The sequence below is a fragment of the Hemibagrus wyckioides genome, linkage group LG17 (genome assembly GCF_019097595.1).
Source record: "Hemibagrus wyckioides isolate EC202008001 linkage group LG17, SWU_Hwy_1.0, whole genome shotgun sequence".
NCBI classification, from domain to species: domain Eukaryota; kingdom Metazoa; phylum Chordata; class Actinopteri; order Siluriformes; family Bagridae; genus Hemibagrus; species Hemibagrus wyckioides.
Genome location: NC_080726.1, coordinates 16,554,648 through 16,580,301, shown reverse-complemented (window position 1 = coordinate 16,580,301; position 25,654 = coordinate 16,554,648). Strand labels below are relative to the sequence as shown.

Genomic DNA, 25,654 nt, shown 5'->3' with positions numbered 1-25,654 from the left:
CAATGCAAAAATCTGACACTGTGCATCATGGGAATGAGCCTTATCATGTGCAGTATGCAACTAATGCACCTGCAATGTTTGAACACCAGAGGTCTCAATATGACCAACATGCATTATAGCTTATATAGTTACATAATCACATTATACCAGCTAAAATGAGCTCTTCGGTAGCTGTTGGATGACACCAGTCCCATACCGCTGCACTTAACAGTGCCTGAGAACTAGGCCCCCGAATTCTGAACCTCTATTTAGCCAAATTTGAACCTCTATTTCCAGTTGAAATTACATCGTAGATACTGCTACGAGTCTAGGTAAGCCACGCTTTCCATCAGTTTTCATTTCATGTTCCTTGACAGATCTTAAGCCCCACTCACGTACCGACCCTTTGCTGTACCTGGCAATAAATCTTTTTCTGGTTCTATGGCAACATGGGATTTTGGACAAACCCATTAGAAGTCAGGCTTCTAATGATGTTTATGCTGCATATGACTTAACATAGAAATGGGACATATGAAATGAGAATTACTTGACTTTTGAGCTTTTTGAATTTGAATTTTTGAATGAAACATTTCAATTACACAGTGGAGAAATCACATGGACATTGTGTGTGTTAGCTCAGCTGGACCAGTTATACTTAGGCTATTTAAAATAAGCCTGGATTATATGAGCTCACATTGTGGAAGTACCACCTGACCCCCCAAACCCACCCACTATGGTAAAGTGTCTGATAAACTTTTTGTGTTAACAGTATAAATATATTTGTATGTTTCTCTTTTTTCATTCCTGGTATGTACTGTAAACCCATTTCAGGATTTTAACGAAAAAGTATTTTGTTAGTATATTGTACTTTTAATATCAGACTGTATATATATACATTAAATGCTAGCTTCTGAACCACCTAACTTCTAAAAATGCATAATTTTACTATGTGAAATTTAAAATTAAAATTCTATAAATAACATTTATAGAATGCATTTGGTTTTTATAATAGAAATTCTACTTTAATGGTCTGTTGGCAGATGTTAAATGAGTGGTTGACTTTATGGCACTTGGAGGTCTGGGGAAAGAATCCTTTCCCTATTGATAAATATTTACATATTGATCACTGGTTTGTACACCAAGAATGACAGCATGAATAATTATCTGACAGAATAATTGATTGTGTCAGATATATGTACAGTATATTTTAAAAGTTTTATATTTTCATTAAGGCTGAACATTTTAATTGAAGAAAAGCAAAACAAGGAAACATAATGGTTTTTAATCCCTTTAAAACAATAGCTATTCATTTATCTAATACAGAAGGTGGCTGATAATTGTATTAGTAAACAAATTTTTCACAAGCAATAATACCCCAAACCCTCAAATAACTTAGGAATTCATGATGGATCAGAGACGTCTAACTTTATGCACAACCCAGGACTGGTTTTCAAAAACAATGCCTGCCTTTCAATTCATGGGACTGGTAACATAAGAGGGTGCAGAGGAAGGGAAGTAAAGGGCACTGAAAGATCACTCATTTTAGAAATGGGCTTCAATTAGTAATCTAAAGCAAGAGGTCCTATTGCAAGCTGATAGGAAATCTATACTGATTCCATAGGAATCCATCAGTGTAATGCCAAGCCTTTTTCTATACAGAAACAAGTAGAACGACCTGGATGCCTCTGCTGAAGCAAAATTCTCCTTTTTATTAATCTGCTTGACTCAAATACCCTTCCAAAATCTATACAGTTCATCTCTTGGTTGCAATGATGAGTCCATATAAATCCAACAAACATTCAACTAAACGTTCTAAAATATCTCACTAATGAGGATCTATGATGGACAGATTGACATACAGACAACCCAAACATGATTCACCACAAAGTGGTGAAAGCATAAAAAGAAAGAGCAAGAGGAAGCACAGTTAAAGGAATTGGTAGACAAGCATGGAAGTAGCAACAGTTTGGAAAGTGTATTTAACAAATACACACATTGGCCTCTTTATTAGGAGCAGTAATATCAGCAGCAGTAATTATCAGCCTACTCATGTGGCAGCAGCATAGCACCTACAGAATTTTGCAGATACAGGTCAAGGGCTAACGTTAATGTAGACAACAAACATCAGAATGGGGATTTTGATTATGGCATGGTTGTTGGTGATAGACCCATCAGCCACATCAATCTCTAGATGTAAAAAACCTAAAGTGAGTGGCAGTTCTGTGAATATAAATGTCATGTTGATGGGAGCAGAATGGACAGACTGATTCAAGCTGACAGAAAGGCTACAGTTACTTAACACACAGCCTCCTAAGTGGCAAGACAGACAAGAATTTACCATATCATTAGGTATCAAGAGTTCAAATCCTAACAATGATCTATGACCATATAACGTGAGTTATGTATAAGAGCGTTGTTCCTCCATAACAAAGCAGGTTCCTTTTTCAAGTGCCAATCCACTTCCTGTTTATAGACATGAGTGCATGTTTCCTTGAATAGTAAAATAGTTCACATCTATTAAGTCTGATAAATATAGCATCAAACATGGTTTTGCGATGCAAAGTTGCTCAGAACGAATGCAGAAGACAGCAAGACTGATTGAAATTATGCGCAGACACTGCTACAAAAGTTTCCAAAAACAGAGTAGCAATGCCAATGCAAAAACAAACAAACAAAAAACTTCTTTGTATTTGCATCCTTGTGTAAAGACATTTATCTGCAACTGGTCTGTTTACCAGTGTGCATAGCATACAAAGCATTATATCTATCTAATCGTATCTATCTATCCGTCTGTCTGTCTATAAATAATAAATCCCATGATGATATTCAGTACAACATCATGACTGCTAGTAAATTACTGCCTGTTAACAACAGTTCAATAAACAAAAAAATATTATCAAGTAACTGAAATATCAGACACTACAGATAATTATTTTCATGGAAAAAAAAAACACATTAACAGCCCACTGTAACTGTAGTAACAGTTCAAATGTAATGAACTATAGTACTAGAATTTAACACAAATGAGCAGAGTCTGATTAAATTTGTGTCACAACTGAAACATTATTGTCATAAGCATTTTTACAACATTTAAAATTTTTTAAACTATTATAAATAGTTTATACATGTTAAAGTTAACTGGCATTAATGATTAAAAGCGTTGTTACTACTGATTCCCCGAATGTATCACATAAGAGATAGTATAATAAAGTAATATAATATAATGTCTAAATTACATGGACCCATGGAATTATTGTTTTTAGCACTGAATAATGGTAGTTTCTCTTACTGTATGTACCACCTTGTTAGATATAAAAAAATGCTTTATGTTGTTTTATGTAGCACAAGGGGCTTGGAGAAACATTGTGACTGCGTACTGCGTCAGCTATATATGGTTAAAATGAAAATAAAAGCTTCTTGACTCTTGACTTGACTTGACATATGAATTGATTCTTATCATTTAATTAGTTTTAGACTCCACCTACAAAATAACAAGTTGTTCATAAGCCCAGCAGAAAACAAGCCGTTCTTGAGAGCATCCAAGAAAATGCAACACCAGGACTTTCAATGCATCATTTTACAGTAACTAAAACTGGCATTATGTGTTGTAGTCAGAGGATACCAAAATACATTTTTTTTGCCCATGCAAACCATCAGTATGTTTGGCAAAAAGGGTGATTTCTTGCAAGGAAAAAACCCACTTATCCACAGTAAGAGCTTTGGGGCTGTATTCTGGCAGTTGGTCTTTGGCATTATCAGTTCTGTTAAGAAGGATATTTTAATCCAAAACACAGCTTCCATTGCTAAGACGTTCAGTTTTGGCTATAGACAGAGCTTTCAACAAGATGTCAGTCCACAGTGTCAAACCTAAAAATATGGAGCAAACAGACAGAACATTGAGCTTATATTTTTCAAGCAGTAATTTTAGATCCTGCTACTAGTGTGTTCATGTTAGGCATTACAGGAATAGACTCAGTGTCTAACTAGGATAGGATTTCCCCAATTTTTGTTTCATACAGCAGTCAACAATTAGTAACATACCTGTATGAGTCAAATCATCATCTTGTAAGTTTTGTACTTAGTACAAAAGTACTAAGTAGTATATTGTACATAGTAGTATATATTATATAACACATGACTATCAATTTTCATAGAATCACCAGTCTATTTAGTGAGACCCTCATACCATGTAGATAGAGGGATTTGTCATCTTGGTAAAACTTGTTTCGTCAGAAAAAAAAACATATAGATTTGCCTTCCTATTTAGAGGATAAATGCCCCCCAAAGCATTATCACCAGCACCATTTAATACTGTATGCCACAGACTCATACACCCACTTTGTTACGAACAGAACTGACCGTATAACTTATATAACATACCTGCAGATTAGTGTCAATGTTTTTTGCATCACTGAACTCCTATGCACCACAACTGTAACAATCCACACATATCGCACTAATGCACAAGCATCAGTCACTGAATGTCTGCAATTTCCATCCCTATTTACTGATGACTTTCACACAGATCTAAATGTAGTTGTTTCCTTTAGTCACTGAAACACTAGCCTGTTGAAAAGGCTTTGTGACTGAAGCTCCAACCCTCTGTGCCCCAATAATAAGCACTCTTTCAAAATCATTGTGTTTCTCCATTGATTTATTCAGCTTTTACCTGTACAGATGCCAAAATAATAAATGTAGTTTCCATTTATTCCAGCCCATGTAATCAAAGAAAGCTCTAAATGTAACTTAGTTTATTGACTTACTTGACAGTCTTTTAATAATGTTTCAGAAGGGACATGACCATTTATACCGTCCCGGATAATTTAAATTAGTTTTTTAAAATAGTGAATCGATTTTTAAAAACATGCCAATTTTAAAGGAAAGTCTTAAGTTAAAGTTGGAGTAATAAATTGTTTTTAATAAATATGTTTTACTATTTTTCGTATTATAGCAAATGTTGTAATTAAAACAAGAGAGGCACAATCCTTCACCCAAAAAATAATCCCACCTTCATTCAGTGAGTGCAACATGTGTTTGCAGACCAATGGAAAAATATCAGTGGAACAGAGGAAGCTTTTTGAATGAACATAGTAAGAAGGCCCTTTGTTTCAAATGTTGTGCTGGAATGTAGTCAAAACAAAAACAAATCAAATTATACACAGGATTACAATCATTTTTCATTCAGTTGATAGTATAGAAAATAAGCAATTTAAAATGCCTTTGCATCACTCAAATGCCTAGGGTATTTCTTAAGTAGTATGTTGCAGAAAGCTGAAAGAATGGTCTGAATGTTTAGAACAAACAACATACAGTAGAACCAGCTATTCTTAAAAAAATGTACTTCAACTGTGAGAACAGCTACAAGAAACACAGTGCAAAATTTATGTAAAGTTTTAATCATTCTGATATATGATATAAATGGAGGATAGAGCTTCTCTTTCAGTGCAGTCACTTGATGACTAGGTGACCATCTTAAAAATGCATGTAAAATTGTGTGATGAATAATAATATACTTGGAATAATATAACTGGAACTCACCTTTTGGTCCACAATGGAGCAGGCAATCTGTTTGACATATGTAAGATCCGCTGTTTGGGGTAGTAACACTGACTCTCGAGTCAGTCCGATCTGGATAATGAAAGACACTCCAGCTGGTTGAGGGGGAATGACAGACATATTGGTCCCACTGGGCCCTTGGGAAAAACCAGTCTCCATAGCAGGGAAGCCTGGTGTATACACAGCAGGCAATGAAACTGGTGTGGCATGCTGTGTCTCCACAGACCCCAGGGAAGAGGAACCACCCGGAGGGAAGAATACCTGAGATAGGGGTGCTGAGGGCATTACAGGGCTGCTATTGGCCATCCTGAAATGTTAAAGCCAGTCAAATAGTGGAGCAAGACCAAGGGGCGTGAGGGAGCTAGAAGTACACAGACAGGCCAACACACAGTTCACTCCCTCAAACTGTTGCAATCCTGTTTGTGGAGCTCTCCTAACACGACAGGGGGAAAATACAAATACAAAGTATAAACTATGACTTGTAACTTCTATTTCCTTCACAAAATGCTTTTAATTTCTTAAACTAAGGAGACAAGGAACATAGATAACTAAACTTAGCTTTTAAACAGAAAGCCTGCCTCCTCCTTCCCACCCGAAGGCTCCCCCTACCTCTTCCTGTCCTGCTCCTCTAAAGCTGCTTTGAGAAGGAGAAAGTCCAAACTTCAGCAGGAGACTCACAATGAGAAAAAAAGAAAAAAGTACAAAAGATTAAAAGGGAAAAGTAATGTCGCATAAGCTTGTCCAAACAAGATGGCTTCCTAATACAGGAAATAGTGAAGTCAAGAGAGAACGCCTGGTTAAGCTTGCTTTGCAAGTTGAACCGTTTCGGTTTCTTGTCTAGTTGAGCTAAACAGTACAGCCTTGAGAATTTGTAGACACTCCCTCCCTTGTCTCCACCTCAAACTGTCTGTATTTGCCTGAGGAGGAAGTGAAGTGACAGACAGGGCCCTCAGCCAATTGGTTGAAGTAGGAGTTGTAAAAGGGCCTTTTTGTTCCTTACAGACTCACATGCCCCTCCTTCTCTTCAAACTCATTTGTTTGATTTTTATTTTTTTTTTGCTTCCCCACCCTGGAAAAGTCCTGCCCTGTTCTCTGTTTATCTTGGGACTAACAAACAACTTACTCCCTTTCCAGAAGAGTTTCATTGCTAGTGTATTTGTTCCCCTCTGTATGCTATTTGGCAGTCCCTGTGCTTGTGTAACCACATATTAGCATTCTTCTGTATTCAGAATGTGAACAGTTAATCAATGTGACAGAAAGAAGGGAACTACACAGAATATACAGGATGTGCAATGTGAATGCACAAATAAAGTGCAAGATGTTTAAAAAAAAAAAAAAAACTGGTTAGGGCCTATTAATCATGAGTATGAATTATTCCACTCCTGTAACTATATACATAAAAAGTCAAATCAGTTTAAAAAAAAAAAAAAAGTATAAGCATAATTAAAGTTTTGGGGGTTTTTTTTCTTTGTTTTTTAAACCGAACTGAAGTTATCAATTGTTCAGTAAAGGAGAACTGAATGTAAATTGTTCTTAGAAATTGCTGTTGAAAAGCTAATCCAAAAAAAAAAAACCTTACTTTTCTTTGTTAGGCTGCATTTCAGAGGAGAAAATGGAGCACCACAGCGACATGACCAACACAAGACATCTCTCGAAAATTGACAAAATGATAAGAGAGAAATCTATCAAAGTGGCTTCCAAGAGACATACAGCAACATTAAAGCAGCTACAGAAACATCTGACATGTACTAGACATTCCTTGCTTGTAACAACAATCTCTTGTAATTCTTCCATATTAGTCAGAACCCCTTTCTCATGGAAACAAGCAAACAAATAAATATCCAAGCCTACCTATATTTTGCCAAAACATATTTACAATCACTCAAACCAGACACAAATGTGTGATAGCTTGATTAGACCAAGGTAGAATGTTTTCGGCACAATTCCAAAAGACATGTCCAAGTGAACAAAGAAATGGCTTAAAAACAATATCAATGTTCTGGAACGACCCGGTCAGAGCCCAGGTCTAAATCCTACTCTAAACCTGTGGAATGGTTTGAAGAGGGCTGTGCACAGCAGATCACAGTTTGATCAATCTTGAGAGATCTTGATCGTTTTAGCAAGGAAAAAATGCACAGTATAAGTTTAGCACAGTATAAGTTAATGGATGTGCACACTAATACAATACATGCAACCAAGTTTGTTTTCGTTTGCTTTTAAAACATTTGTTTTTCACTTGAATTTTTTGGTTGCCGTTTCAGATTAATTCTGAGATGACTGATCTTGGTTTCAGTTTTTACATCACAAAAACAGTTTTAACAGGGGACTGTAGACTTTAGCTACAGTAAACATTTTGTTCAGGCTTAATATTTCCATGTTTGGGCATATTTCACAGAGAGATGGATTAGCATTACTCTAATGTGTCCATGTACTGTACTGCATTAGTCATATTTATATATTCAATTTTTCCACATGTTCCAGAGAAATATAAGAAGCACAAAATACAATATTGCTGTATTGCACTCTACGTACAAAATCATCTTTATTTTTTTATTATTTTTTTTTACCTTTCCAATAACAAGAACTGCAAACTAAAACAAAATAGGAATGACAGGAAATAGGTAATAGTTTAATTTGATAGAAGCTATAATGCAGTTTAAAAATATGTATAACAAAAAAATAAAAATAAATAAATAACATGCAGGACTTGATCCCTTGATGTTAAAGGATAATATTTGAATGCAGTTTAATATGATGTACAAAATATCACACAGTGATAAATTGCCATAAACAATATACATAGACAGAAAGTCCTTTGATTGTTGCACAGGACTGACATGCCTTTAAATAACTCCAGTTTTTAAGTTTTCCAACACTTTTACATTGCATTGCAGGTTTTAATCTAGTAAAAAGGATTTGTTCACTTATGATACTACTGTCCTCAACAACTATATTAAGGTGGCAAAAGCAGAGATTTGTGCAATGGCAGCTATTTTTAAAATATATATGCTGAATAATATAATAAACCTACTCAACTGCAGCAAAATCACTAGAGAACCTGCAGAAATAGGGGTTCATGAAAACTACATGCAATCACATAGGATTACATGATAAAATGTGATGATGAAACAATTTCTTGTAAACAATTTTAAGTCACAAATGTAATGTGGCCTAAAGGTATCCATTATTTAGTGTGCTGTGATAAATTACCCCTTAACAATTCATTTGTAAAACTAATTAATCTAGATTTGTGTGCTTAATTGACTGGACAATTAACTTGCACTACAGTCACTAAAGGGATTATCATCATATGTCGCTGTAGCCATCCCAATAGAGGTTGTAAAACACTTAACTTGGAGAACTGAAACCTCAGAAGTGAATGTCTGAATTCTAGGATGGACAGAAATCTGAATAAATGCAAAAGTCTTTTTGTTACAGTTGGTCTAAGTGAGAGTGAGTTACTGCATCTTTGCACAGCTTACTAACTAACCTCTAGGAATTTCTCTTATACCAGTGAAATCAAGTTAAAGCACATAAGTAAACAAAGCAACATTGAAGGCATCAAAAACATAACCTTTGCTGTCCACAACTATTCTAAAGGCTAAATCTACATTAAGGGGGGTGATATTGAATTTTCAGTCCCTTCCAACAAATGGTTTTCTCCATTTATTGACTATGAAGAGGAAGAAACTACATTTGTTATACTTCGCTTTCCTCAAAAGACTGTGGCCTTTTTCATGGCCCTTGGAGACCTTTTTTGTTTTCTTACTGGATGAATCGGAAGCAGATGAACATCTCAACTTTCCGTCAGTAATCCCCAAATTTGGGGAATATATAAACACACAAATTCTTTTACAAAGTTCTTATCCAAACATTGGCTGATAACTGACTGTGTCTTTAATGGTGGTGCTTAATAGTCTGCAGTTTATTTTAACCACACCAGAAAAACCGTTTTCTCAAATAATAGTAGTTTTAATATAATACGGCTTAGCATGGAGAACTGGTACTATTCACCTTCTTTACTTCCCTTCACTCCTTTGTTCTTCCTTTCTTTCACTCAGATCCTGAAAGGAGCAAAGCATACTAGGAAAAAATGTTGTGGTTCACTAGTCTGTTTTTCTGAAACAACTAAACAATGGCAGGTCTATACCAGATGTAAGCAAAGGAAAAATAATACTTCCAACACTTCCCTGATACTGAAGAATTTAGCACCAAAATTTGTGAGACAGCAGGCTGTGAACAGCACTTACCAAGATAATCTATCACTGTGCATATGAAAACGATTTCTTTTAGCTGCCCAGTTAACTCAGCAAAGTTTCTCTGATTACAGATATAAAACACTAAGTCTTTAGCAAGCAGACTATTAAAAATGTATTATAATGGATTTGAAAGTATGGCGGCGAATTCCAATAAACACATTTAAATGAACCTGCGCGCACACAAATATGATGGCATGAATCTAACATCTAGTACAACAGTCAGGTGATTGTGTGTTCCCATGATGATATGATTTATCAGTACAATGAACAACTGAAAGAAAATGAGATATAGTGAGTACTCTCTCCCTTCTGCACAGATTTTCAAAAACAAAGAGAAGCAATGACATTATGGAGTCCAGGCCATTCCGTGTGCAGGTAAAATAACTGTGGAATTAGGATGGTTTGAATGCCACAATTCTGGCCCAGGAGTGACAGTGAAAAAGGGAAAACACAGACATAACAGTGATGCAACAACCAAAGTTATACAATATCCCACTCAGCCATATAAACAAATCAAACTAGATCTGAAGTTTGCTTAAATCATGATAACGATAGTGTTTAATAAATCTTTTTTTTTTTCAGTTATGGCATCAGTCAGTTATGGCATGTAATTTAGTAGTGTGCCAAGGATATCCTTTCATCAGATAGTGGTATGCACTCATGTTATTCAGGTAAAACGTGACTCATGTATGGCCCATATCCACACACTAGGTGGCAGTATACATGTAAAATAGGAGAGCAGAGGAGAACCAACAGCTGTTGATTTCCCCATGCCTATATTCCGTATTTCAGTTGTCAAAGTGTTTAATTGTCTGATTTCACAATTTTGGCCTTTTATGACTTATTTGAACTCTGGAACTTACACTTTGTATGCAAATAAAACTATAAGCTCATTAATAGTCAATTTTTTTTTTAGGAAAACAGACTTAAATATTGTAATCAGTACACCTAAACTTTTAATTACCTAAACCCAATTTACCCTTTGCAGTAATATATTTCATTTGCAGCTACATGAGGACATGTCAGAATAAGTAAATGTTTAACTGTGTGCATGTGTAAGCATTTGGTGTAACATTACGCGAGGCTAGCCAGAAATTACTGAATTGGCGCTATCAAGTTACCAGCATCATCCAGCGATTTTCATATTGGTGCATTACTGGTGCTACAGTGGCAGGAAGAACATTTATGGTGTGTGATTAGTGTACTGCTTTACAGGTTGCCCGAGCTTATGCACCAACCTCAGTGTTAAATGTTCAGCTTTGGGTAAGCCCTATTTACACTAACCAATTATGGCTGAGAATTAACTGTGATGACATGGTCAAATGAAGATCTTTGCAAGGGAATCAGCTCCAGCACTGGCAATGAGGGGTTGTGAAGGGTGGAAAGCCACATCGTGGATAGCCTCATCATGCTTCTTCCTGTGGGCTGTGATCTCCTGCACACATGTGCGATTATCCAGCATCCACAAGCGAACTGAGCAATCATGACCTGAGGTAAAGACACGGTAAATTTTTTTTAGCAATGATAATGTATTTCTGTCACAGAGACATTTAAAAGATACAGATGGTAAGAGAAGCTTGTTCCTTTTAGCTATTAATTATTTCGGCTGCTCTTGTTAGGGCTTCACAACTGATCCTTAAGCCATATATATTTGTTTTAGGACAGGTTTTGTGCCGGATACCCTTCCGGACACAACCCACCCATATTATCTGGCACTGAGTGTGCACTGGCTTGTGTGACTTCAGTGGCCGAGCTGCATCCCTGTCTGGGAACTGAAGCAGAGGTGAGAGCATGGGGACCCTTAGCCGCCCCATTATGGAATTATGCCACACTCCCAGACTTACATCAATTGATACTCTCACCATGACAATACTAAATACAAACCTATGCCAGTAGGGACCTTTGCCCCCTTTGTAACTGGGCTCTAATGACCAAGTGAAGAAAATACAATTTTATTTGTACAGAGCTTTTAACAATGGAGATTTCCCAAAGCAAACAAATGCCTGAAAACTTCACCTTTTGTGTCATTATATTTTAGGTTTTTTTTATTATGTTTATATTTTGCACTTTATATTTCAATTTATGTTATTGCTTTAGGTTGTAAGTGATGCTTGATTTAAGTCTGAAATGTACTCTGCATGGGGTTATTAAAAATTATAATGTATTATTACTGCATGCTTTACAGATCTTGTAACAAACAATCGAAAAGAGAAGGAAGTTGTCTTTTTATACTCACTGCCAGAGATGAGGTAACTGCCTTTAGGATCAGTGGTTAGGCAGGTGACTGCGTCTAGATGAGCCACCATGGAGTGAATTACTTTCCCTTTATGTAAATAGGTAAACAGGAAAAAAGGAAGAAAAGAAGAACATACAGAAGACAGAGGGAAGAATTTGAGGAAGGAAGAAAAAGAAAAAAAATCGATACAGTTTAATATATTTGATTCTTTTTGTGGCTCTTAGATAAGATGTACACATATAACAAGGATCATTTTAGAAAACATCTTGGGATCTTGCTGCTTTGGATAAGCAGATGTGCAGTTAATTACGCAGTAGAATTAAATGTAGTAGATTTAAAAATCTGTAGTATTATTAAATGTAACACAAAAATGCAATTAGCAGCCAAGATAAACACACCTGTCTTGTTGTCCATGAAGCGGATGGTACGGTTCTCATGGGCAGTGACTGAGATTGGTTGGGATGGATGGCTGACCACACAGTTAATTAGCTGATTGTCTGCAGATATAGAAAACTCATATAGATTATGTGAGTATACGCACATTATGTACAGCTAAAATGTGCAGCTCTATAATCCTGTGATATGTAATAGCTAGCTATTCAACAAGATAATATTTACAAATTTAACTATTTAATGTATTTCATGTTTAGTTGTGTTAAAGTACTGCTTTAAATACATATTTAAGAACACACTGCACCAACCAACTGTATATTTCACTAAAAATCAGTACCTGTTACATAGCATACTGCTGTGGAGCTGCAATGTCAATCTAACACTTATGTACGTATATAAGATTAGCGGATAGACTGATTCTAGTTGCAACTGATTTTACTCACACTTTTTAGAAAAAGAAACCTGCTGGAAAAGCTAAAAAAAATAATAATCTGGGAATCTTATAAATAAAATAGATAAATGGAGTGCTATTATTTTTGCACTGTGCAATGTTCAGTTAGGTTCTATTTGTATTGTGTTTTTAACAAGACATTCAAACTGTAGATTTACAAAAATCCAGATGTAGATTTAAATCCCTAATAAGCAAGGAAGATGTGACAATGGCAAGAAAAACTCCCAGTGTTGTCCCAAAGAGAATCCTTTGGACAGTTCTAAATCATTACAGTAGAGTGGGTAGAGAAAAGTAAAGTTAAATACCTGTACTGTACAAATAAAACTGAATAGGATTAGGAACTTAAAAGGTATCAGCCATTGTTTGAGATGTCTCTTCCTCCATTTTATTAAAAGTCAGTCCCTTTTCTAATCTCCAGTGTAGACACAGATAACCAATCAATTTATTTCATGTTGCTCACCATCCTTTGTCTGGGTTTCTAGGACCATGATGCTTTGCTCTGTGTTCAGGTCGTAGAGCACTGTCTCACCAGCATCAAAGGACACAACAGCCTGAGATATGTCTACGCTCCCAAAGGCAATGGAAGTAGGAGTTCCATGTTCTGTGGTAGACAGTCATGTTTTATAAGAGCTTAAAAAAGTTACTTGAAATGCATGTAGGTTTCTAGATAAATAGCTGCTGTTTGGGTGATGTTGGTAATGTATTTATTATGTATTCTTGCTAATGATAGAACTACATGATATATTGATCTTCATATTAAAAGAAAAAAAAACGTGCATGGAATACTGGAAAACATGAGAACTTGCAGACGACCAAACAGGAGTAACTAGGCATGAGACATAAGATTTACATATACACTTCTCACAAAAAGTTAAGGATATTTGGCTGTCGGGTGAAATTTCAGGATACAACTAAAATGCACTATAACCTTTACAGGTGACCTTAATTTGACCTTCTCTACACTTTTGAATGCACATGTCCAACTGTTCAGTGTTTCAGTACTTTTTGCATAACTTGCTGTTCTCTAACAAGGTGCTTAACGGCAAAATTCACAACTGGTGTTTGATCCATGAATCGACCAATAAATTTTCTGGTTCGATTAGAATTGGTATTTTAACAGTCCTCTTCATCATGCTGTTCACATTTTGACATCATGAGACCAAGACCACACCTAACAATTGATCAACAGTACCTCGCCATTGCATGGCTTCAAACAGGATGTTCTCAGAGGGAAGTGGCCACTGAGCTTAGAGTGTCACAGAGTGTCATCAGCAGGTTGCGACAGAGATACAGAGAGACTGGAAGAGTCGCAGAAAGGCATAGAACAGTGCCCTGCGGAACCGGATGATGAATGCCACTCAACTCCAGGCACATTTAAGGGAGGTTAGAGGCACCCAAGTGTCACATCAGACCATTCGAAACCATTTACATCACCGTGGTCTGTGTGCTAGACAACCTGCAACGGTACCTGACCACACCACCAGGTACAGGCGTCGGGCCAGGGAGCATTTACGCTGGACGAGGGACCAGTGGGCCTCAGTGCTGTTCTCTGATGAAAGTCGATTCACGTTGAGCAGAAATGATGGCTGCCAACAATGTTGGAGATGTCAAGGAGAGCGCTATGCATCAGCCACTGTTGTGGTGGTGTTACAGTCTGGGCAGGTGTGTCTACTCAATACAGAACTGCCCTACGTCTTGTGAATGGTAAAGTGACAAGCCAAAAATACCTGAATAACATCCTTAATCCAGTCATTGTGCCCCTGCATGAACAACACAGGCCTAATTTCATCTTCATGGACGACAATGCTCCAGCTCATCAAGGTCGCATCATTAGGGAACGGCTGCTGGAGGCTGGGGTACCTCAAATGGAGTGGCCTGTACTTTCTTCAGACCTGAATCCCATAGAAAACCTATGGGATCAGCTGAGTCGCCGTGTAGAGGCTCGTAACCCTGCACCCCAGAACCTCAATGACCTGAGGGCCACCCTTCAAGAAGAGTGGAATGCCATGCCTCAGCAGACAATAAGTCGACTCGTGAACAGCATGAGAAGCTATTGTCAAGCTGTAATTGATGGTCAAGGGCACATGGCAAATTATTGAGACATTGACATTTTTTGTTGTGGTATACCCACCACTGTTGTTGGCTTTTGTTTCAATAAATTGTTTGAGATGAGGAAATCACCATTGCATGCTTCTACTTAAATGCCCTACTTTCATGATATAATATCACTGTAGCATGAACTTTTTACATTTTCCATAAATTTCACCCAAAAGCCAAATATCCTTAACTTTTTGAGAGTAGTGTATATTGTCATTTTAACAATTTCACATTCATTACCAGCTTTCTTCTACAGTATATTAGACAGCGAGGAACCAGGGATAACACACCCACCTTTCTCTTTGTTGAAAACAGCTATACAGGGTGTGGAGCTCTGAGGATCCCAGATACGCACAGTGCCATCTGCTGAACAGGAGGCCAGACGTTTTAGGTTGGATGAATACGCTAGCTCCCACACTGAATCCTCATGTCCTAATAACACAGCACTCTCCACACCTTGGTCTGTAATATATGTAAGCAAAAAAAAACCGACACAAAAAAGTTCAAAATCATATATGGTCAATGGAATTAGTTTGGTAGGGCAAACACTGCTTAAAATCATCCTTTACGTGGTTAATCTGTAATGGGTCACTTACCAAAAAAAAAAAAAAAAGGATCCTGAAAGGACAATTTTCAAAATATAGAAAATCAGGTATTTAATTGGCTACGTTTAATACCTTTGGAGTGTCATGTACTCAGAGTCAGTACTCAAATAATTGGGCAAATAAATATTATTAATGAATAATAAATCAATAAAAATAATGAATATGAGGTAAAGGTGCAGACAGTCAACATTAATTTGAGAATATTTACATTCACATGAATGGCGTGTAAATGACTGCCTGAAGTCTGGAACCCAGAGACATTACCAGATGCTGGAAATGATATTCCTGATTGGTCATTGCTTCATTTCCAAAAAATTTTTTTAATGTAGTTATTGCCATTACTGGGTACTGCATGTGGTCACATTAATCCAGGTTTGGAACTTTCTTGTAAAATAGAAAAAAAGTGTGTTAAAAAAATGGTTTACACTGTACATGGACAGAGGTGTACAGTCCATCACTGTGTTAGCCATCTTTTTTCTCTCCATGTAAAAGGCACTCCAAAGATATTTTCATTATGCGTTAGTGAATAACAAGTATAAATGCAAATGTTTTGCACAGCCAACATTAGGGTGTATACTTTCTGTAGTTTACACCTCTTTTAATAGTTAAATGTTACTCATTTTTAAATAATTATAATAATAATTTAAAAAAACAGTGTCTCAACAGTTGAGACTGCTGAGAGCTATCTGTCTTCGAGCAAACCTTACACTGCTTAAAATGTACATTTAAAAGGATCTAGACTTTAGTAACTATGCTGTAGACTTGCCATAATTGTCATAAGGATCCACATTAAGATCTGGACATTTCCAACAACGTATGCTTCCATCCAGACCTCCACTGTAGCAGTACTTCCCTTCCTCTCCCATGGCTAGAGAGAGGACTGCTCCACTACACACAGACACACACACCACACATTAATTTTTTTAATTTTAAGATTTTTAATATAAATTGTGACTTCAATCCAACACTTATTCTGACACTAATGAAACCTTGACCCACAACTAAATCTCGCACTCACCTATGTCCTCGGAAAGTGTAAATAGGTTCAACGTCCAGTGCAGCACCCCTGACAATGATATGAAACGATAAAAGGTCAGTATGTATTAATAACCTTACAAGGTTTTTCTTAGATTACTTTTTTGTTTACCATTTTGTGATAACCATTTGTGTAATTTTCCATTTGATACTCTGCCTGGCACTAAAAGTGAAAATCATTTTGCTTCTTTGTGCACAAAACGTACCTTATTTTATTCAATTTCAAGCCATTTATGCAATGCTATAATACAGGGCATATAAAAGTAAATGAGTGACGTTTGTAAGTGGTGTACACATGTGCGTGTGTGCCTGTGGGTCATCTGTAATTTAATGAAGGAAATGATGAAAAAAAGTACAAGAGAAAAGCAAGTTGTGTTCTTTAAAGCCTGCCTCTCATGTCCTCATCTAACTACCTACCTTAACATAATTAGGAAATAATTAACAACCTCTAGCAACAGGCATGATCCCATTGCCTTTTTTGACCTTGATACCGGCTAAACACTCAGGAAAAACAAAGATTGACCTCTATCTGGCTCCTCTTTAAGAGCAATTTCCAAGCAACTGAACCTACCACAAGCACCTATACAAGCAATTATATGCAAATACAAACATCATTCAGAAAAGAGGTGCAAATGAACTCCTGAGGTGAACAAACCTCCCCAAATGGTTTAACTGAAACTCAAGACAACATAGGAACTGGTAAAGGAGCTGGAGGCATCAGGTACCAAAGTATATACATCCACAATTAAGAGAGTCCTACATCACTAGAAAAAAGCCTCATATTTTAATATAAACAAACAATACAGACTGAAGTTTGCTGGTGATCACCAGCCTTTTAGGGGAAGGAGGTGTGTTTTCTGGACTCATGAACTGTTTGGTCCTAATAATCAGCCCTTTGTATGGAGAAATAAATGGTGAGGCTTTTAATGCAAAGAACACGATACTAACTGGGAAGCATGACAAGGCAGCATCATGTTGCTGGGGTGCTTAACTGGAAAAGTGACTGGTGCTGTTTTCAAAATAGATGTCATCAGGAGAAAGGAGGATTATCTTGAACGTGAAGCATTGTATTCCTGCTCAAGTCCCTGCTAGTACTATATAAACTCTGTAACTCTGTGCTGCATTTATCTAGGAAAAAAACTACAGGGCGCCCTTGTAGAGAGAAGAACCAGAGAGAGAGAGTGAGCGAGAGAGAGAGAGAGAGAGAGAGAGAGAGAGAGAGCGAGCTGACAAACAGTGTGCTTAAAGTTGAATTTAAATCTGTAAATTATTGACAGAGCATTCAGTTTTTTTCTCATGAGTTTATGGAAAGTGTGCGGAAAATAGTGAATGGCTTCTAATGACAATCTGGAGGCTTTCATTGAGCTTTTCAGACATCCTTTGTCGCCTTGCAACCCACTTTATTTATTCACCAGTAGGGGTGCAACGGATCACAGCTGATCCGTGCAGATCACGATTGGTCTGTTTTCAGGTCTCAGGTTGTTTTTCACATGCTGCACTTTAACAACTGAGTACTGAATATTTTATTTTAAAATTTTATTTATTCAGCTGGTTATTTCTTGATTTTATTTTTGTTAAAACAATAGGTTCCATAGGTTATTTTCGTTAAAGCCAAAAGTTCCTTGCTGTAAAGTTTTTGTAATAAGTGGAAAGCAAATTAAATTTGTCTCCTCCCCCTTTTTTGCTGTTCCGAAAAATGATCCGATCTGCGACTCAAAAACCGCAACGTGATCCGAACCGTGATTTTTGTGATCCGTCGCACCATTATTCACCAGTGCTTTTCATAAAATCATCAAGAAAAAAAAAACGAATCTCAAATAATTCCCTGTTTTCACCTTGTTCAAATTCAAGCATAAGATCCTGCTCTGTTCTTGTCTATGTTTTGTAATTAGGTTTCTGTTAATAACACAGGACAGGAAACATCATGTATTGCCTCACTTCCTCGCTTCTTCCACAGTCAGCATATGACCATGCCTCCACTACCAAACAACACTATATATTTCAGTTTATAAAAAGATAATGAATGTTAGGAGTGAGAGCTCACTTTTTTGAATGCATTGTCTTGTTCAGGTTCCAGAGCTTTAGTGTTCCATCCTCTGAAGCTGTCAACAGCACAGGTTGAGAAGGGTGAAAGGTCAGTGATCGGATAGCATCAAAGTGGCTCCGGAGAGTAAAGCGTGGATTCCATGTCTTCTTAAACTCTTCCTGACTGTCCTGTTGCTAAGAAAGACATACAGTGTATATAAAACTTCTACACACCCCTGTTCTTCTGATGTAAAACAATTAGATGTGACATATCAACAAACACAAATTGACAAACATTATTTCATGTTTTAGGCTTCAAAAAACAACAAAACCCTTGATAACCTGGTTGAATTCCCTTTAGTTAATACTTTAAAGTATCTTTTGCTTGTAATATCTCACACATTTTTCTGGGTCAGAGTCTACCAACTTTTTGCAGGTGGATCTCATGTATACAGCCCTATCAACAGGTTTTAGATCTGCGCTCTGTCATTCTAAAATGTTGACCTTTAGCTGTCTAGCAGAGGCCTGCAGGGTTCATGGTAAAAATAGAATTTGGAGCTATCCATGATTCTCTCTATCTAGACTGGATCTCCAGGCATGACTTCCTGACTTATGAATTAATGTCAACAATAATTGTCAACAATAATATGTACACACACATACGTACACACACACACACACACACGTACAGTCAGTCATACCATTAAAACCACCTGCCTAACATTATGTAGGTCCCACCCCTGCCACTAAAGCAGCTCTAATTTGTTGAGGCTGAACTCCACCAGACTAGGGTTAGGGTTTTTTGTCACTTTCTGTGTAAACTTTAAAAAACTTGTATGTCAAAAAAACAGGATATTTCTGAAATATTCAATCCATATCATATGTCTGGTAACAGTCAAAGTAAATGAAGGGTGTCACACAAGGCTCATGTCAATATATGAGCAAATAAAACTACTAAAATAATTCAGTAATCTAATAAACAGTCAAGCATGTGAATGCAGTTAAAGGCATAGAAATGTTTAGAAGTGCAACATCAACAAACAAATACACTCACATCAATGGTAAAGTCATTAGCTACAGTAAGGTCAGCCAACTCGCCAAGATTTATGTCCCCTCCTCCAACTGTATCCAGTATGAAGACATCAGATGAGAAGCCCAGAGTACATCCTGTAGGACAATTACAGATAAAAACAGAATTAACAAAAAACACTGAAATGTTGTGCTGCCAGGTGGATATGCCTTTGTATCATTCTGTACATGATGGCATAAGATCAGCAGCTCCAAACAGTTCTTGTGCTATTGACCACAAGGTTGCAATCTCATTAATTATACCAGAACCCCACACTCCTGTGCTCCAGAAAATCTCTGCTACACATACCACCTACCTGTTGCCAACCAGTTATACCACTTGGCAATATAATCATGATGATTTGCACAATGTAACTGTGACAAACATGTTATTCTAAAATGAATTGAATGAATTTATTTTATGAAGAATTTCTAAATGAGTGTTTTCCTATTTTGTTTGGTCTATCTTTTTGTCTTTCAAGCCCTCAACCTATGCTCAGGAATGTCAGACCAGACCTGACTAAATCGAGGTAGCAAACGTACTCTGGAAGCATACAAACCATTGGACCATAACTTCATATCACTTTTTGTTTTTTATTTCTCTTTTTGTGCTTATATCTCTTTTCTGTTCTAATGGTTTCTGATTCCTGAAAGATTTACAAGAGACTCGTATCATATTTTCCATACCTAGCTCACGGCCATCTCCTGAAATGCATGCCTCCCCAGCTCCCTCACCCTCTTCTCCTGAACCCAGAAAATCAAATTCGCTGAGGGCGTCTTCTGAATCATCCTCATCTTCTTCATCCTCAGGGTCTAGACCTGTGGTCATGGGTTCTCCAAATATCTGTACAAACAAAAAATATGTAATTATGAGTAAAGAGGGTTTCATTGGGTGCTTTTGTACATTATGAACTGTAAGAATGCTGGTGCTTTTATATACAACAAATATAAACAGTTTACCCATCCCTGGCAGATTTTTGTGATGTAAAAAGTGTAACATGATAAGTCATGTCAGTATTTTAGACACACATATTTTAAACACTTCTTATTATAGACTACAAAAGAAATGAGTGATGTATTAAAATAAAAGCTGCTTCAAAATAAGTACTAGTTTAGGGGTGTGCACACTAATGCAACTAGGTTATTGTATGTTGTTGTTATTTCAAATTGACAACAAAAAACCTGTCATTTTAAGCCAGTTTTTATATCCACTGAATATTATCTTGGTGTATGTTTTCACATCACTTCTAACCTTGCCTCTGGATTTCTTGTTTTTATGTGGTCCATCAATGCAGTCTGTGGCTATTCCCTGGAAATCATCATCTTCATCACTGTCATCATCATCATCACAGCTACGCAGGAAGGGAATTTTATCCAGAACTGACCTGCCAGTGTGCTCTGTAGAACTTTCTTTTCCAGCATTTCTATCATTTATACAATAAAGACAAGACATACTTAATTCCTATTTCTGCACTGGGAGATAGACATATTAGCTCTAGGACATTGCCTTTGGAGACCACCATGTAGACTATACACCATGCAAATGCCATAAAATGTCTCTTTCTCTTTACCTTTTGATCTGCTCCTCTATCTGGCGTACAAGTAAAGAGTCTCCTCCTCCATGAGGCTTGGGTTCTGGGGAAGGTTCCTGTGGCAGGGGCCCATTTACCTCCGGGCTACAGCGACCCAACAGAGACTTGACTCGTTTAGAGCGCATGTTCAGTATAGTGTCAGAATAACCCACCTCCTCCAGGTACCTGCATATTACACTCACATGCTTAGCTGCTCAAAAAAATAACTTGCGTTGCCTCTTATTGTCACTATAATTGGCACTATAATTAAAGGCCTCTTATTGTCACAAAAATAGAGCACTGACTTGCGCAACAACTGACGACCCTCCTTCCATGCCATTTGATGGGCTGCCTCATTGTCAAATTCTCCTTGACCATTCGGAACTGCGTAAAAAGGACAATGTCAATCCGCAGGTTAGAATAATCCAGTATACAATAAGAGTAATTATATATACAAACACATGGCCATTAAATATTTCTGTAAAGCTGCTTGGTTGATAGTGCTATACAAATAAACTGAATTTAATTTTATATAGATATTATATTATAATATATCTGGATATATTAGAGCTTGTGAATAGTGTTTAGAAGGAAGTTTTACTTGGTTCAGTCTTAGTCTCTGGCTTCTTTTCTGGGCTCTGATCAGTGCCAGTCTTCAGTTTCTGATATTTGGCCCTAAGGATACAAAACCATTATGTGAATGGCACAAAGTTCTAATTACAGTGCTAAATCATCATCATCACCACAAATACTACAAAATAACCATAGTACATATGTGTTTTGTGAATATTTTTATCCAAGTATGAGACATTTTACACAGATAATATAAGATTATTAACAATTTTTAGAACTCTGACAGAGGCTAATAATGAGTGTCAACAGTGCAAAAATATCAGGGACCCAGTGCTATTAAATAAGAATCATGTAAATAAACATTTAATCAACTGCTGAAAATACTTGGCTTTCCTATTACAAAAAAATCCACAAAATTGTATTACCTCAGAAACGTATAGCAGAATTTCTGACAAATGATTATTTAATAATATTTGCAGTGAATGAAACACATTGCCATTCAAAGATTTTTGCAGTTTCTATTGTTGCCTGCATGTAAAAGCTTTAGGGCTTTTTATACTATACTATATATTACTATATAATATATTATATATTACTATATAATATATATATTATATTACTATATAATATATTACTATATAAAGCTTTAAAGCTTTATAAGCTTTCTATACCCGATGATCTGCAAATCATGTAACGGATATACAAATAAGAATTACATTACTCTCTTCCTTGATGAACAGACCGACACTAGCTAATTGTGGCTATGTGCTTTTCAGCTCATAAAGCTCCAAGTTTGTCTGGCTGAAGAAAAAGGTAAATTCATATTATAGTATATATTCATATTTGTTCATCTTTATGAAGGTCCTTTGTAGAGCCTTCAATGCAACTTTATAAGTGATGTTAAGCTGAGCTCACCTCTCTTGTTTAAGGGCATACTCTAGCATTTTGATCCGCCTCACCAGATCTTGCTTCATGCTCTCCTGCCCTTTCCTCTCTCCCTGCAGAAATGCCACCTGTGCCTGAAATCAGGAAAGACAATGTAAAAGAATTAGAATAAGAATTAGAATAAGAATATGAATAGATCATCAAATATTCTATGGTGTCAGATCCTAAGTCCACCCAATACTGTGCAATATGAGGAGAACACATTTTCTTGATAAGCATCATAGCAATAATACTAAAATGATAAATGATAAAAATGACTGCAAACACAAAGGTAACTTTAAAGGTTGCATCAGCGCATATAGAACATGCTTAAAAAGCTCAAGTCACATGCCACTCATGCTTTTACTGATGCAAATCTTTGTAAGACTGTACTTCTTAGTCTTTATTAAAATCAACATAGGATACCCATGCACTGCCATGATACTACCTTCTCTCTGTTTGCTCTCTTCATCACTGCATATGGTCCCACAATGTGCCGAATAACCCAGTCACTGGGTCAGTGATCATTTTTGCCGTTTGGATAATAAGCTTGTTTGTGAATGGAGGGCTAGGTTAGTGCATGCAAAAGAAAGGATGTGCATTGCTTTGTGTTTCAGTGTACAGTTATGAGAAAATAAAGAAAAAGACCAGAGTGTACATAGGTGTATAATAATGAAGCATGAAATCTGAACCCAAAGTGGTCACAAGACCAGGTGTAAAATGACCATCCATTCTGATCTGAGCAATTTAATGTCAGGTGTGAACAGGGCCACTGTTTGTTTTGTTTTTTAGTTAAGTAGTTAAATAGTGTTTATTCTTGTATTTCAATAAATATTTTCTGTTTTATTGCCTTTTTGTTATTACTCTGATATTGCAAGAACCTAACAATCTAAAAACGATAAACAAGCCACTGATTATTGTTTTTTTTCTCAGCTTAAACAGTTAAAAAGTTTTAACTATTTGGAAATATTGCTGTTTGAATTTCTAATCTAAATTAATAAGGGGATATTCTATGAGACAAAACAGACAAGCGTACAGGTCTGTCTCCAAAACAGCAAATGCTGTGAAGTGTTTTTAATACCATTCCAAGTAAGCAGATAAAAGGTTGGATAGATGGTTAGACATTAATTGACAGGCTGGTAAGTGGATTGCCTACAGCGTTGTTAATTCTCAAAATAAAGTCCAAGCAATAGTCACTGGAAATGAACCATTTAGCTGAAAAACTAATCAAACCCAACAGAGAGATAGCAAAAAACCTTAGCTGTGGCCAAATCAACTATTCACCAAAGCAACACTCTGGTGAGCTCAGGAACACCAACCAGTCCAGATATTAGTAATGGATTAGTAAATATAGTACATTATTTAGGCCTTACTATTTTGTATGCATAGAATTTTAGGGACTGATGTTGTAGTTGATGTTCATTTCTTTTCAATTCTGTTTTAATTATAAAAATGGATAATAATGTTGCTTTACTTTTAGTGGGGGTTTTCCTGATATGATCATTACTTAGTCTGCCTATATAGAATTGAATAAAAAAGAAATAATAAAACATTATTATAGTTTCTACACCCTGTTACTGACACAATAAGTGTTAAGCGAATATTAAGGGACCTTTTTTTTTTTTTTTTTTTAATTTTTTAAATTTGATTTGTTACCCCTAGTCCACTGTCTTCATAATAATATAAGAATACATTGATAAATTTGGAAATGTTTATAAAAATGTATATTATTTAAAAGTATACATAAAAAAAGTTATTTATAATTATGACAATGAAAAAAAAATAGTCAGAGAAGCAACTCTTTCAATAGGTAAGTTATTGCGCTCTTAGCACATGAACAACCTACATACATGTTTTGGTCACGTGACCTACTAGTCCTAAGCCATGACAACAAGCATATATTATAAATACTGTATTTAAATGAGGTGGACACAGACGTCCTTCCAAAAACATAATAAGTGGGGTTCAAGAACAATCAGGGGATTTGGGGAGTTGTCCCTTTTGTCTTATCACATTATATATATATATATATATATATATATATATATATATATATATATATATATATATACACATATATATATACATACACACATATACAGAAGAAACAAAGATACAAACATCCATATTAAACGACAGAGAAATTGTTTCAATTATACTAATGACCAAACTTAACGTATGTACAACCACTGTCAGGCTGCCCCACTAGAAATCCCGTGAACTAGCAGACACTAACAGAAGACAATGAAAAGTAGAGTTACCCTAAGTTCATCTCTCTCGGCTTCCCATCGGCATTTTTCTGCGTGAAAACGACCCCATTCATACTGGATAAAATGTAAAATGCCTGGTAGCGACAGGCCTACTGCCTCTCCGTCCTGCTGTTCCCGTGCATGGAAGGATGCAGGCATCGCCCCGGCTGCGCTCGCTGTTACAGACACGCTCGGCCCATTCGGATTTCGCCCGGTACCACTGCTCACATGGCTCTGATTTGTTCCGCCGCCAACTCCACCGGATATGTCCGCGTCCATTATAGGGTACCTGCGGTCGCCAAAGCAAATAAGTAGAAATATCGAAGGAAAACAAAGGGCAGAGGTAACCCGCCGCTAACACTCGTCCAAAGCAGTCTCCATTCTTTCCCAAACAGTGGCTTTGCGAAATTGTGATCCTCGGCATGTTCCTCTATTGCGTCTGTTACGGGAAGTATGCGCTGTGCTCCATAATAAGTGTAGTGATAAACCCAGCGCGAGGTGTTGAGGAGGCAGCAGCCGCTTTAAAGTCGTTTTAAAGTTTGATGGTGAAAAGCATTTTTTTCCAATTATTTTTTACAACTCATTTTTCCCGATATATTTATGCTGTTTTTATGCTGAACAGGAAAAAAAAGT

At 36.6% G+C, this 25,654-nt stretch overlaps 2 protein-coding genes across 4 annotated transcripts in view; both read right to left on the bottom strand.

The window, feature by feature from the left end:
* prkd2 (protein kinase D2) overlaps positions 1-6,412 on the bottom strand; it is a 32,775-nt gene extending 26,363 nt beyond the window's left edge. Inside the window, exons 1-2 of one of the 2 annotated variants that reach the window (XM_058413504.1) lie at positions 6,145-6,412; positions 5,518-5,968 (exon numbers count right to left, since the gene is read on the bottom strand). In XM_058413504.1, coding sequence (XP_058269487.1) covers positions 5,518-5,841 — 324 coding nt within the window. In that variant the 5' untranslated portion in view covers positions 5,842-5,968; positions 6,145-6,412. Of the gene's footprint in view, positions 1-5,517 lie in introns of both variants that reach the window. The other variant, XM_058413505.1, reaches the window with a different exon arrangement.
* Positions 6,413-8,089: 1,677 nt separating this feature from the next.
* strn4 (striatin, calmodulin binding protein 4) lies at positions 8,090-25,442 on the bottom strand. 2 transcript variants are annotated; one of them, XM_058413708.1, is made up of 16 exons: positions 25,034-25,442; positions 22,764-22,867; positions 21,877-21,950; positions 21,581-21,659; positions 21,276-21,461; positions 20,957-21,128; positions 20,392-20,548; positions 19,691-19,803; positions 18,656-18,825; positions 16,595-16,642; positions 16,343-16,464; positions 15,266-15,433; positions 13,335-13,475; positions 12,429-12,527; positions 12,031-12,117; positions 8,090-11,282 (listed from the first exon to the last, which is right to left on the bottom strand). In XM_058413708.1, exons 1-16 carry the CDS (start codon positions 25,298-25,300, stop codon positions 11,113-11,115), a joined length of 2,157 nt encoding a protein of 718 aa, XP_058269691.1. In that variant the 5' UTR covers positions 25,301-25,442; the 3' UTR covers positions 8,090-11,112. The 2 variants fall into 2 exon arrangements, with proteins under 2 accessions (XP_058269691.1, XP_058269690.1); XM_058413707.1 differs by having other exon boundaries at positions 8,091-11,282; positions 18,656-18,831; positions 25,034-25,441.
* Between the last annotated feature and the right edge of the window lie 212 nt (positions 25,443-25,654).

Coding starts and splice junctions, on each gene's coding strand:
- strn4 (XM_058413707.1), bottom strand. CDS start 25,300: ATGGACGCGGACATATCCGGTGGAGTTGGCGGCGGAACAAATCAGAGC. Junction 21,660..21,876: donor AGAGACTAAGACTGAACCAA/GTAAAACTTCCT, acceptor CTTTTTACGCAG/TTCCGAATGGTCAAGGAGAA. Junction 21,462..21,580: donor GGTCGTCAGTTGTTGCGCAA/GTCAGTGCTCTA, acceptor TGTAATATGCAG/GTACCTGGAGGAGGTGGGTT.